The sequence below is a fragment of the Lottia gigantea genome, assembly GCF_000327385.1.
Source record: "Lottia gigantea unplaced genomic scaffold LOTGIsca_2, whole genome shotgun sequence".
Taxonomy (NCBI): Eukaryota; Metazoa; Mollusca; class Gastropoda; family Lottiidae; genus Lottia; species Lottia gigantea.
In genome coordinates, this window is record NW_008708400.1 from 2,898,264 (window position 1) to 2,912,139 (window position 13,876).

The 13,876-nt window shown below is 32.2% G+C and overlaps 2 protein-coding genes across 2 annotated transcripts; one reads left to right on the forward strand and one right to left on the reverse strand.

The window, feature by feature from the left end:
• Window positions 1–854: 854 nt before the first annotated feature.
• LOTGIDRAFT_103386 (hypothetical protein) lies at window positions 855–4,418 on the forward strand (the record flags this gene model as incomplete). The annotated part of the gene is made up of 6 exons (XM_009053298.1): window positions 855–940; window positions 1,062–1,115; window positions 1,304–1,373; window positions 1,765–1,893; window positions 2,051–2,203; window positions 4,341–4,418. Coding segments are annotated over 6 exons (570 nt in total), but the record flags the coding sequence as incomplete, so codon positions are not given.
• A 1,720-nt stretch (window positions 4,419–6,138) lies between these two features.
• Window positions 6,139–8,465, reverse strand: LOTGIDRAFT_152785 (hypothetical protein; the record flags this gene model as incomplete). The annotated part of the gene is made up of 4 exons (XM_009053299.1): window positions 6,139–6,303; window positions 6,683–6,880; window positions 7,810–8,006; window positions 8,393–8,465. 4 exons carry the CDS (start codon window positions 8,463–8,465, stop codon window positions 6,139–6,141), a joined length of 633 nt encoding a protein of 210 aa, XP_009051547.1.
• Between the last annotated feature and the right edge of the window lie 5,411 nt (window positions 8,466–13,876).

Here is a 13,876-nt window from a genome sequence, read left to right on the forward strand (position 1 = left end):
ATTAAAGCAAAATGCCCCATGAAATAAAATGTTGATTTTAATATTACAGTAGACTAGAGGGTATGAGAGGTAAAGATAAAATGGGAGCACCACCAGTAAAAGGATTATTTTCTACCAGTATGATGGACTCACATGATAATTCAGCTTTACAGGTAATCACTTGTTTAGGACCCCAGTACTGAAAACAAAGTTAATGTGACTAGATTTGTACCTTAATATGTGGAACTCTTTCAAGCAACAGCTTTTCATTGTCTATATTTTCTTTTGAATGTAATTCTTGCCCTTTTTTAAAAGAAATCTAATAAGCAGAGTTGAATGTATTAAAAACATGACTCAAATTTCTATTTTTTACTCTATCATAATATCCTCATCAAGACAGCTGATTTGGAAATGAATGTATGTTGCACAGTATTTAGAGAGGATTTGATTATTTCTATAAATTTCAATTATTCATTTAATAGACATCATTTGGTGGTCAAGCTAGATCTCCTGTTACTCCTGCTAATAGAACATTATCACCTTCCCAATCAGGTACATATTCATTTTTATATATTCATTGTCAACACTGGGGTCTGTTATATGCTTTATCAGACTGATTTTGAAATATTTTTAACCAAATGAAGTTTTGAACTAAAAAAAGGAGGCCTTCAAATTTTTTATGAAGCTGGAACACAGTCTATCTTTAATATTTGACAAAAGCATTTGAGAGTAATATTTTTATCAATAACTTTTCACTTACATCCTACTTTGATAATGTCAAATGCATCAGAATTTTTAAATAGTAATGTGTTAAACTAGATTAAAAATTTATTAATGGAACTTATTTCAATAATATATTTTCAGGTTTATATCATCAATCTAGATTAAATGATAGTTTATTAGGTAATAAATCATCAATACCAGCTTCTCCTGCTCAATTAGATCCTTTCTATACACAAGGGTAAGACACATTTCTAACCTAAAATGAAATACTGCCAAAATGACTACGGCACTTGAATCAAATTGAATTCTGAAATTATTATGCTCAAGGTTTTGACTGTGATATCTTTTATCTGTTACAGAGAAATGTTAAAATCTTATGACATGTTAGATGATACTTGGGTCACCATATTTGGGTAAGTTTAATTTGTAAAATTTCTAGTTTGGGATCAATGCTTGTTTATTGTTTACTTTCTCTTAGTCTTAATCATAATCATATCGTAGAATATAAAGGATTTCATTAAAGAGAAAAGATAATATTTGAGATTAAATTTAATAATGTTTTAAATTTTATTATATTGTACAACGTATTGTTTGTATTCAGGTTTAATAAGGGTGCAACATCATTTATATTAGAACAGTTTTCACAATATGGTCATATAGTTAAACATGTAGTAAGTATTTCATTTTTAATTTAATTTGAAATTTATTCAGTTTGAATTTAGATTTGGAACAGTAGTTTGTTAATATGGTGTTCTAAATGACTTAATTGATCTTCCGCCTTTTTTGGAAAACATTTACATGAAAATATTTCTTAAGTATGCTATTTTATCTTTGTATCTACCTAAAAGGGTATAAGAAAATGGAGAGTGGTAATTGTTAATTTAGCAGTTTAGACTTAGTATTTGGTTTTATAATGGCTCGATATTAATAGTTGAAACCTTTAGAATACAAAGGAGACATATTTCTCTACAGAAAAGTGGAATGTCCCTTAGACATAACATTGGAATACAGTATGCATCCATATCTATCTTATTTTCAACAGTCAAGTTTTTTCGTTTTAAGGTGGCTACAGAAGGAAACTGGATGCACATTCATTACCAGTCTAAAATTCAAGCTAAGAAAGCACTTAGTAAAAATGGTAAAATATTTGGTGGTTGTATAATGATAGGAGTTTTACCCTGTATAGATAAGGTATGGAAAATATTTGGTGGTTGTTTACAATGCTGGTTGATTCAGATTTTGGAATATTTTTGAATATGAAACAAAATAAAATTGAATTTAAATCGTCTGTAAAACAGACAAAATTCAAAATGATTCAAAATTGTTCATTATTATGAATTAATTTCAGAATGTAATGGAAGGAAGAGCGTCTGCTAGTGATATGCCCATGACCCCTACCACCCCTTTAACAGACCTGACACATCACTCTAATATTAATAAAAATACTCCTACTATACGACCATTAACAGCAGCTTATCAAGCTTCTAGAAGTGATTATGACGTAAGTTAAAAATTCAAATTAAACATATACTGTAGTGGACACTGGAACACTATGTCGGTGTGAATGTCAGGTGACCATGAATAAGTCATCTTTACTTGATTTTCAGTCGACCCAGCTGTAAATGCGTGCATATAATCTGGCAAAGATCAATGCCATGATGTTTGGCAAAGGACCAAATAGTAGAAAGGATCACCATGAACCCAATTTGTTTTCCTTGTAAAAATAAACTGGTTTTTTTTCTTCTTGCCATCCTGGCATATTACTGAGATATAGGTGATGTCACATGTCACATACAAAAACAATACAAGATCAAACATTATTACAAGTGTAAGCATTTACTTGTTCGTCATATCCAGACTACTGGTTTTGACGTTGTCTTATTAACCTGTATTAAACTAAGCCTGCTTATTTTGTGGGCGTGGAAATGAGATTGGCACTATTTATATTTGACCAATCAGATAGCGGTTAAGGTCATGTAAACAATATACGAAACCCTGTGGAGAGGTCAAAACCCATTCTTTTAAAATAAATATTCCTAAGTATGGTACAGTTTTGATTTGCTGTCATATTCAATTTATTACTAAAAATCTTATTCAAATCTGTATCATCCATGTTAATCAAAGCATTTTATGACACATGCTGCTTTCTTTTCGTTTATCAAAACGTTGATAACGAGTGATTAGATTTGATTGGCTGAAATTTTACTAGGAAGATTTCAAGGCCAATTTTGATTAGGTAATAATTAGATATGAATACATAATTTCCCTCACTTGTGTTACAAGTCTCAAGGGTATGAGGAATGTTGTGTGGTTAGAACATGACATTACTTGAACACTACATTTTAAAAGCCTTGCCTTAAGAATTGTACAAATTGGAATACAATGACCAAGACTATGAGTACATCTAATGTTCAAATTGATGACAATGAAAGACTAGAAATGTTCTAATAACAGTACTGATGCAGGGCGGGTTACGACATTCAGGTACATACGAAGATGGTCTATTGCAGTTCCTTTTGTAAATACCTTTCTGCATCTCTAAATGCAAATATCCAAAAGTGCCTGGAGTTTAAATATATTTACTAGGAATAAAAGAATATTTGTCAATTAATAAAGATTAAGTTTGATGAAATCCGGATAAGAAATAAGAAAGTTGGAAATGCGCATGCGCACAACAAACATTCAATATTTCTATCAAATTTAGAATTGAATTATACACATACATACCAAGTTTGGTGAATTCGGATGATAAATGAGAAAGTTGGTAATGCGCATGCGCACAACAAAAATTCAACATTTCCATCAAATTTAGAATTGGATTATACACATACATACCAAGTTTGGTGAAAATCGGATAATAAATAAGAAAGTTGGTAATGCGCATGCGCACTAAGCAAATTCGATAATTCCATCAAATTTAGAATTAGATTATACACAAACATACCGAGTTTGATGAAAATCGGATAATAAATAAGAAAGTTGGCAATGCGCATGCGCAGTACGCAAAGTCGATATATCCATCAATTTTGAATTGGAATATACACATACATACCAAGTTTGAAGAAATTCGGATAAGAAATAAGAAAGTTGTTAATGCGCACTACGCAAAATCGATTATTCCATCAAATTTAGATTATACCCATACATTCCAAGTTTGATGAAAATCGGATAATAAATAAGAAAGTTGGTAAATTAAGTGGGGATATACCTTTAATGTGCTTCTGTAAGCTCAACTTACCTGATAACAGCATTCAATATACCCTAGAGCTTATTTATATACACCATAACTGCACATAATACATATTAAGCAAATATATAAGGGAAGGTTTCTTTAAAATGAACATAGATTTTTTTGATTTTAATTAGTTCTAACAAGTGTCGACAGGTTGTTTACAGGGATTGTACAATAATAGCCCCATGTTAAGTGAATGGGATTTTGAATTTGCATGTAAGGTATACATGTTATATATCACTGGAAAGCTCTCGATGCGTAGATTACGTTTCTGTAAAAATTATGGTTATAACATTAATAGAATGGTTGCTAGAGCTCTTTAAAAGAAAATTTTGCTATTTTCAAACGCCCATAACTTCGGAAGTTATAGTACACCATATAATTTTAGCAAACTTTTTAATTGCAGGTTGTAAAAGGTGGTCAAGTTCCTCAGAAAGACAATAGTTTAATGTCTAAAGTTAAAGAATACATAATAGGATGGTGAAAAGAACAATGAATCCTCTAGTATGGCTGGTGCAATTCATAATCTTATTTAGAAGTTATTTTTATGATCATGTACTATAATTGTATTCATGTGGATTTTAAATTCATCCATTTCATAGACATTGCAGCTAAATTGGCTGCTAACACTTTATTTCTTCTTGCACTATATTTTCGCAGCAGGATTTATTCTACCTTAGTCATTGAAATTTGTGGGTAACAGCATGCCTTTGTAACAATATCCATCGTCAGTAAAGATTAATTTATGAAATTTTTTAAAACCAGGTTGAACATGTCACTTGTAATAACTTCCAAAAAACATGTTTTAAAATTCATAGCCTTTCATAATTCATTTTTTAAGTAAAATGTATGATAAATGTTTTATACAGATATAAATATGTGATAGTAGCAAAGGATATACTGATATTTATTGTGCCATTGTACAACATGAATTGATGTAAAAACTATTATTTTATGGAAAAGAAAAATGTATATAGAATTTTAGCGTTTATTTGTCCCTCTAACATGCCATGAATTTAACAAACCTTTTATGCTGGAGAAAACAAAATGCCATCAAAGTTGTAGTCTACATATATTTGCCAATGAAAATAGACAATTTTTTGCCTTGCACAAAATTTCAGTTGGACAATCCTTGAAAATGCACAGCTGGCAGCACACTGGTCTATTTTCAGTTCTATCAAAAACCAGTTAAACTGGAGAACTAGGCAAGATCAATACACTTACATAATAATGTAGGGTATTAATAATACATATAAATACAAACTTTTTATTTTAAAATTTATTATAATACAATATTATCAAACTCCGGGCTTAAAATTCTTATTTTGTTGCTGTCAAACCACAAAAATTACCGATGTGGTAAAAGGTCACATTGCAATAGAAAAGATTGGCAATGAAGTCTTCAATATTGGTATGTATAGCACTTAATGCACAAGCTATAAGAGCAGTTTGTCCTACTCGAGCCATGTATACATTCATCATACTTTTGGCATACTTTTGAATTGCTTTGTTTGATCCCTCCTATTTTCACTATTTTGACTGAGAAGCGAAAAGATATGAACCGCTCTCTAATAAAATATGAGATGACAATTTACATTATGACAATGAGATAAAAGTTGGGTGGTGGAGAGCTGAAATTCAACTTGTTATAACTAGTCTTATTAGGAAGAGTCCATAGCATTCCAAATGAAATTTTTGGTTCACTGGAAATTGAAGAAATCTGATTTCTGCAACAGATTATGGTATCACTACTTTAACATAAATGCACATGGAATGATGTCGGTAAAAAGAATTAAGAAAAATTTGAACAGGGGTATGTGATAGACTTAAGTAAAAGTTAGATTAACTAATATAGCAATTCCTCAAATTTGAATAGCAATTATTCATGCTGTCGTTACTATACTTCAAATACCATTTACTTAGTTCCCACTGAGAATTAAAATATCCAACTCCCTGGCTGAATTGTCACAAATTATGAATCCACTCCACAAAAATAATATCCATCAATATCAGTCATTAAATTTTGGTGGTACAACAGTCTTTAAAACAGCACATTTATTTATCAATGTCTAGTTGAATAATCTAAAGCCATTGATATTTTAATATCAAACAATTGGTAATGTTCATGAATGTTAACATGTCAACTAATTCCAATGTTCCACATTGAGATCCATAAGTGAAGAATGCTATCAGACACTATCATATTACTTTGGATCTTCAATAATTCCCTTTGAAATGTCTGTCATTTTGGGGTATTTTTCCTTCTTTTTGTCCAGTTCATCTTGTGACCATAACAATAGTTTTAATAAATTAGCAAGTTTTGGTGTGGCATCTGACTCTAATATGGCTGCATTCAATTCACTAGCAACCTAAAGTCAATACAAAGACAAACTAATCATCTGTTACATAATAATAGCATGTTTCAAGCTGTTACATCACTTTCAAACCGGCCAATCAACACACTTGCACATAGCCTTATCATGGTTTGTTTTGTAAATCTGAACACAGACAAAAATCTTGTGCAATATATATATATTCCCCTCTCGTAATAAAAAGGTTACTTTGTCTGATTGAAATCTAATGTCTCAAACAGTGCCATTTGGATTAAGTAAACCACAGTCCCATCTATAATAATTTTGACAAGGGGCATGGATTTATGGTAACAACAAAGGTTAATTGTACTTGCAATGTAACATATGTCTCAATGAATAAAATTTGATTTAGAGTCAAATACAATAGTGATCCTACCTTTTGCCTGTGAGATGGATGAAGCAATTCATTAAATGGTGAGCTTTCTGGATCTTCAAAGGCTAATAATGCTAATGTTCTCTCTAATTCTGTTAAAACTTCAGGGTTTTCTTCCACTCGTTCTGCTAAATGTACCTGTGCATATTCTAAGGCTGTCTCTAATTCCTTCTGTCTGATTAGTTCTATTAATTTCTGTTGCTGGAAATGAAATGATAATATAGAAGCCTTTCCTCGTTCGCATTTTGAGTTTTTCAGCCCTATATTTGACTAACATTTGGATTGTAATGTTTGCTAATATCTGTCCGAGTTTGGGAAATTAAAAACTACTTCGAGATGTGATTGTAAATGTGATAATAATAGTTGTTTCATGTATTAGTGTTTTCACTTTCATCATAATTATATTAGGTTTTTGACCAAACCAGATTTTTAGAAAAAAAAGTTATAGAAGATGGAATTTCCTTTATCTTTGTACAATATACAATTTAAAAGGATACAATTATCTAATGACTTAAAAGTTAAGTGTTATATATTCATGGCACTAGTTCACTTGCTAAGATTAAAGCCATTGATTTTTATGCAATTGTCAGTTTTTAGGTAAACCTAACAGCAAATTTACTGATCTGTGATAATCTATTTGCCAAATGAACCTGTAATTGTTGTATCATTACCTCATTCAGCATATAGAACACCTGCTGTGATAGTAACATAACCTCCTTTTTTTCAATACAGATTATTAGTAATCAAATGAGTGGCAAATTAACATAATCTTTTTGTTTTTTTTATTCCCCTAATCTCTTCATTAGTTTATTCAATTGCTTCAATTTACAATTACTAGGAACAAAAGATGTAAACAAATATTATTAGGCCTTCTACTGTACTTGGCCTATTCGATACATGGCATGATTTGCCGAATGCCAACCTTGTTTTCATGCCTTGACTTTGACGTAACGGGTACAGTGGACTCTTTTGCGATTCTTTTTTATTAGGGAATTAACAACATAACCATATAGGCTACATATTTACAAAAGCTATTGTATTTTGTACACAAGTTGACATGTAGACGAGTTGACTGGTAATTGCTCATAGATCTCAGATCACCAAAAATATATTCAATTAGTCCTACAAACCTGTAATCTGAAATATAGATATCTATCGTTGTCTAATAATTCAGGATAGAGGTGGTTTACCAGACATATTGCTTCTTGTATATTTCCACTATGGATGGATTGACGAATTTTTATTCTGTCATCCAGCTCATTTAAATCTATTGATGGTTGTACACCAGATTCTATCTTAAACTTTTCAGCTGCTTCTTTAAATCCCTCTGGAAAAAAAGTTGTATGGTATAAGATTTGTTCGGGATAAATATAATCTTATCATGTTAACGAGCTGGTAAAACAATGCATCAAGATGATACTTTTTAAATAATAATGAAATTTTTAATTAATATCATTGTCAAACTTCCCAACCGCAGGCACAGGGAAATATTTGTCTATAGAGGGGTCAGTATTTTTACGTTAATTTAACACACTTTATTCTTAGAAATTACCAGTGAAAATGTTCCACTTTTCAGACTGAAAATTCAAATAATAATCTTTTGGCCTACAGTGGATAACAATTTAATCAACCCATAAAAAAAAATTCAATAAAAATGATTGATTCTGTAAACATTATGATAGTATAAAAACTACTAATTAATTTTTCACAAACCTGTGACTAAATAGTTCATAATAAGTTTATTCATATCAGCTCGTGTAACTTGGGTATCTCGTAGTTTTTCCATCCATTGATCTGTCTTTCCTGAACACTCACTTTTGTCCAGACCAAAATTCATCTACAAAATTGTTACCGGTAATTAGAAAGATCATTAGTCAAAGAGAAGGTATATAAATTCAAAAATATACAGTAGGGTGATCGACCTGATGCTTTAGAGTTGAAGTTTAGAGCAATTAATTACCTCGCTTTATTTTATTTTTATGGGATATTATTTATTTTCATGAAGAAAAACAAAACAGCTCTTCTTTCTTTAGAAAACAAGATAAGTCCCTTCAGAACTTCCGGATGCATTCGTCATTCCTCGTTTTCTCGATAAGTAACATAAATTCCACGGTAGACTTTTTGACAGTGACAGATATTGCATTTATATTTTTATTATGTTGATGTGATGGACATACTATTAGCCTAATATCTCTAATCTATATAAATATTTTATAATTGTCAAAGTTTCAACTATCGAGTGATCATCAGATTCGTTTTATAAACTACAGGCCACAAAAAAATCCCCCCCCCCCCCCTTCGACTACAAGTAACTTCTTTGATAATGATATGATATACTTGTTTGGCAGTCTTAAAAACAGTGCATCCCAAGTGAACTTTGTTAATGAAAGAAATAATTTACATTGAATTATTCAGAATTCAACAGTCGTAAAAATCAAGGTTGGTAGGCCTACTATCATATTAAGGTCCAAATACATCATGTATACAAGCAAAATTATTGTTAGTACATGTACTTGGTTTATTTATAATCAATCATTTACCCTTTCAAAGTATTTCTATTTCTTCATTGACCACAATATCAGATGTCTAGTAGGAATGATACTGACTGCCCTTGAAGAATAATAAAATGAACAGGTTATGCTAACTCGTTTTCATCTGATTATGAAACCAGCCGTAACGTACGAGAGAATTTCTCGGAGTCGGAAAAGTTTTCAGGAATCGAATAAAAAATTTAAAAAAAAATCAATATGAAAATATGAATGAAAATTTTTGTTGAAAAATATTCCAGGGGCGAAAAATATTTGAATGATTCCATCGTAGACATGTAAAAGGCTAATAGTCATAGTTCCATGATTCCATCGTATCCCCAATACGGACTTTACATTGTCTTACGAAGTACAACGAATTATATGAATGCATGTGTGGTTTCGAAACGATGGAATGATTCCAGAAGCTATACTTAAAAGTTGCCAACTGACTTTTTTTCACGTCTAAATATATTGCTGCTCATATTGAAGAAAAACTATAGACCAACATCGCGAGAGAAATATGTGCCTTAGGCCTACCTTGAAAGTATCTAGCCTTTTAATTTTAGTATCAAAACTATTCTTTAAAATCAGCAACAGTTTACAATTATTTTCGTATAAGTCCTGACAAAATACAGAATTTGCACGGATACATTGTACGTTTAAGCCTACTATTAGGCCTACAATATCCTAAGACATAAAATCCCTCCCTCTTGTCGTCCTGACTGTCGGGCCTCGGAACCCCTGGTTTTTGGAACATAATTTGTTATTAATAATATGTGTGTCATTTGACTTATTTCAACTCACCTAGGGTTCACATTCAAAAAACACCATTTATAACTGTAGACGCTCAGCTAGAAATGAACGCCATATTACTATAACACGCGAATTAAATCTCTTGGAAACACAACAATGTCTCACAATAGTGTCATCTTGATTAATATTTCATGGTTAATATTAGTTAATAATCATTGACATTTATTATCCATTTTACAGGGCGATGAACAACCAATTGTTATATTTCATCAGCTGATGGGGCCCGATGACGTTTTCTAATGGTAAGTCAATGACAATTTATCCATGTTCTGACCTACATTGGACTTTCAAGTTAGCCAGTTCAGATGTGTGCGCAGATGCAGTGCAAATTGCAACTGTACATCTCTGATAGTTTTCGAACGGCAGCCTGTCAAAGTTTTGGTTTTTACCCCAACCTGCGCAACTAGACTACAGTAAACGGTAGAGGCTGGTGTCGGACCCCACCCGTGTACTAAAATGGCCATAACTGTGTCAATTTGGCCCCCAGACGTATTGTTTTTGTAAGTGCTGTAGCAGGCAGACTATGCGCGATTGAAATTTTCAAGTTAGCCAGTTCAGATGTGTGCGCAGATGCAGTGCAAATTTCAACTGTACATCTCTGATAGTTTCGAACGGCAGCCTGTCAAAGTTTTGGTTTTTACCCCAACCTGCGCAACTAGACTGCAGTAAACGGTAGAGGAGCGGCTTTCGAAAGATTTCAAAAAAATCTGAATTTCTATTTTCGACTGATATTGATAGAAGATATGTTTAACTTTCGTTTGCAACAAAAATTATACCTCTGGGGTCAAAATTGGCGAAGTTATGGCCATTTTAGTGAGGGCGTGGGGGTCGGCAGTCCGCCTATAGTCTTTCTGCACTGCATTTTCAAAGGATTGAAGACCAAAACTTTGACAGGCTCTCGTTCGAAGGCTAGCTGGAAAGTTGAAATTTGCACTGAAGGTACACACCTATTGGAAGTTGTTATGTTTCAAATTTCAAGTCCCTACCGTGAAAACTCTGCCTGTTACAGCACTTTGAGTTTCAGATTTTTTCCCGAACCAAAATATAAGCAAATTTCCCTCTTGCAAATTCGTGTACAACTTCAAAGTCGATTTTTCCAAAAGATTTCAAAAAATGCGAATTTCTGTTTTCGACTGAAATAGATAGAAGACAAGTTCAACTTTCGTTTGCAAGAAAAATTATACCTCTCGGGTCAAAATTGGCCGAGTTATGGCCATTTTAGTGAGGGGGTGGGGGTCGGCAGTCCGCCTATAGAGTCTTGTTGCACTGGTTGGGGTGAGTACCAAAACTTCAACAGGTTGCCGTTTGAAAACTATCAGAGATGTAAAGTTGAAATTTGCACTGATGGTACACACTCGTCTGAAGTCGTTTTGTTCCAAATTTCAGCTTCCTATCTCGAAAACTCCAGTTACAGCACTTTTAGTCTCAGACTTTTTTCCCCAAACCAAAATATAAGCGATTTTCCTCTTGAAATCAAGGGTGCAACTTTAGAGTCGAATTTCTGTTTTCTACTGAAATAGATGGAGGAAATGATAAGCTTGCATTACAAACAAAAATTGTACCTCTCGGGTCAGAATTGGCCGAGTAATGGCCATTTTAGTTCAGGGGTGGGGTCGGCAGTTTGTCTAAGCGTCTTTCTGCACTGCATTTTCAAAACTTTGATAGGCTTTCGTTCGAAGGCTATCAGAGCTGGAAAGTTGAAATTTGCACTCTCAGTTACAGCACTTTTCAAGTTAGCCAGTTCAGATGTGTGCGCAAATTCAGTGCAAATTTCAACTGTACATCTCTGATAGTTTTCGAACGGCAGCCTGTCAAAGTTTTGGTTTTTACCCCAACCAGCGCAACTAGATTGCAGTAAACGGTAGAGGCTGGTGGTGTCAGGCCCCACCCCTGTACTAAAATGGCCATAACTGTGTCAATTTGGCCCCCAGTGGTTTGGTTTTGGTACCAAACGAAAGCTGATCATGTCCTGCGACGCTTTCACCCAAAACCAGAAATTCGGAATTTTTTCAAACTTCCGAGAAAATCGACTTTGAAGTATCAAACCTGACTTCAAGAGGAAAATCCCTCGAAAGCCGCTCTCTGAAAGTGTCCTGAACTTAAAGTGCTGTTGCAGACAGACTATGTGCATAGGAACTTGAAAGCCTGTCAAAGTTTTGCTTTTTACCCCAACTTGCGCAACAAGACTGCAGTAAACGATAGAGGCCGGTGTTAGACCCCTCCCCTGTACTAAGATGACCATAACTGTGTCAATTTGGACCCCAGAGGCATGGTTTAATTCCGATGCAGAAATGCCAATAAAACCATGGGTTGTCCCGAACAAGGAATAGAGAACAAAATATCGTTTGTTTAATAATTTATTTTCTAACATAGTTCAAGTCAAAAACATTTTTGTTATATGCCTTAAAATGGTTGAGATATATATACTTTTTTGAATAGCTTTCAGACTGAACTATTTGAATACTTTTAAGACTGAACTATTTGAATACTTTTAAGGCTGAACTATTTGAATAGTTCGAAGATTGAACTATTTGAAAACTTTTAAGGAAAGTTATAATCCATGGAACAAGCTTAACATGTAAGTAGCTTACTCTTAAATCAGAATTCTTAAATGAATACATGGTACTACTACTATAAAGTACTCTCAGGGATATTAACATCTAACTATTTGTTTCATCATATAATAACAAAATAAGAATATTATATACTATTTTTTGTTTAATTATTAGGGACTGAGATTAAGACTTCAAATAGATTTGAGTACAAATAGCTGAAATTGAGTTCTATCAGTGAAAAGATAAATAATTTGACAAATATAACCTTAAATTTCCAAAGAACTTACATTTTGTAACTTTCCATCAATAATTTTCAACACTAAGGACATGTAATATGTGCAATTTAGTGGACAATATACTTTTTATATCACAGTAGAAAAAAATTGCACACACACTCTCTATTATCAATATAAACAATGTTATTTAATTAACTTACTAAATACATTGGTATATGTTTCATTGGCACATCATCAATAATGACATTTATATCATTATATACCCTTTGCCTGGCTTGAAGTTGATTCTTAAATAGTAAGAAACTTAATAACAATGATTAAAAAATAAATAACTATATATTACACAGAATACAAACAATAGGACAAATTATTATTTATATACAGATTAATATATTTATATACAGACAGACAATTTTTTAAAAAGTACAAAAGAAGAAATCCTATTTTTGAAGAAAACTTCTTTCCTACTGTTTTTTTGTAGGACAAATCTTTCAAATAGATTACTGGATTAACTTTACATAATCAATTTACATTTTTTACATATGGAAAGGAAACAAACAATATTTTCTTGGATTGTCTTATACAGTGAAAAATCTAGGTACCATTGGAACTGTGTATTTCTTTTAATTTTACTGTCATATTTTTACTTTTGTCTATGATCTGATGAAATATTTCTTTCAATTTAGTTCAGTTAACTTTCAAACTAATATCATCAAATATTGTCATAATTTATGCATATCTAAGTATTTCTCAATAAGATAGTAAATCGTGTATGGAACAGAGCATTGGTTAAACATTTTAATGATCCAGAATATTTTATCAGATCATGGATGGCATGTGGAATCATCTACATCCACAAAATATCTAGATGAATATATAATAATTTGAAAAGAAGTGCATCATCAAGATGTAGTGCTGCACCAAAAAATATATTCAAGTGTGATTCCTTAAACATCATGAGGTTCTCTAATTTTCAGATTTGTTGCAAATTAGCAGAAAATGAAAACCATCAATTAATTTTGGCAAAACAAAAAGATAAACAACAAGATATAAAAAAGTTAAGTA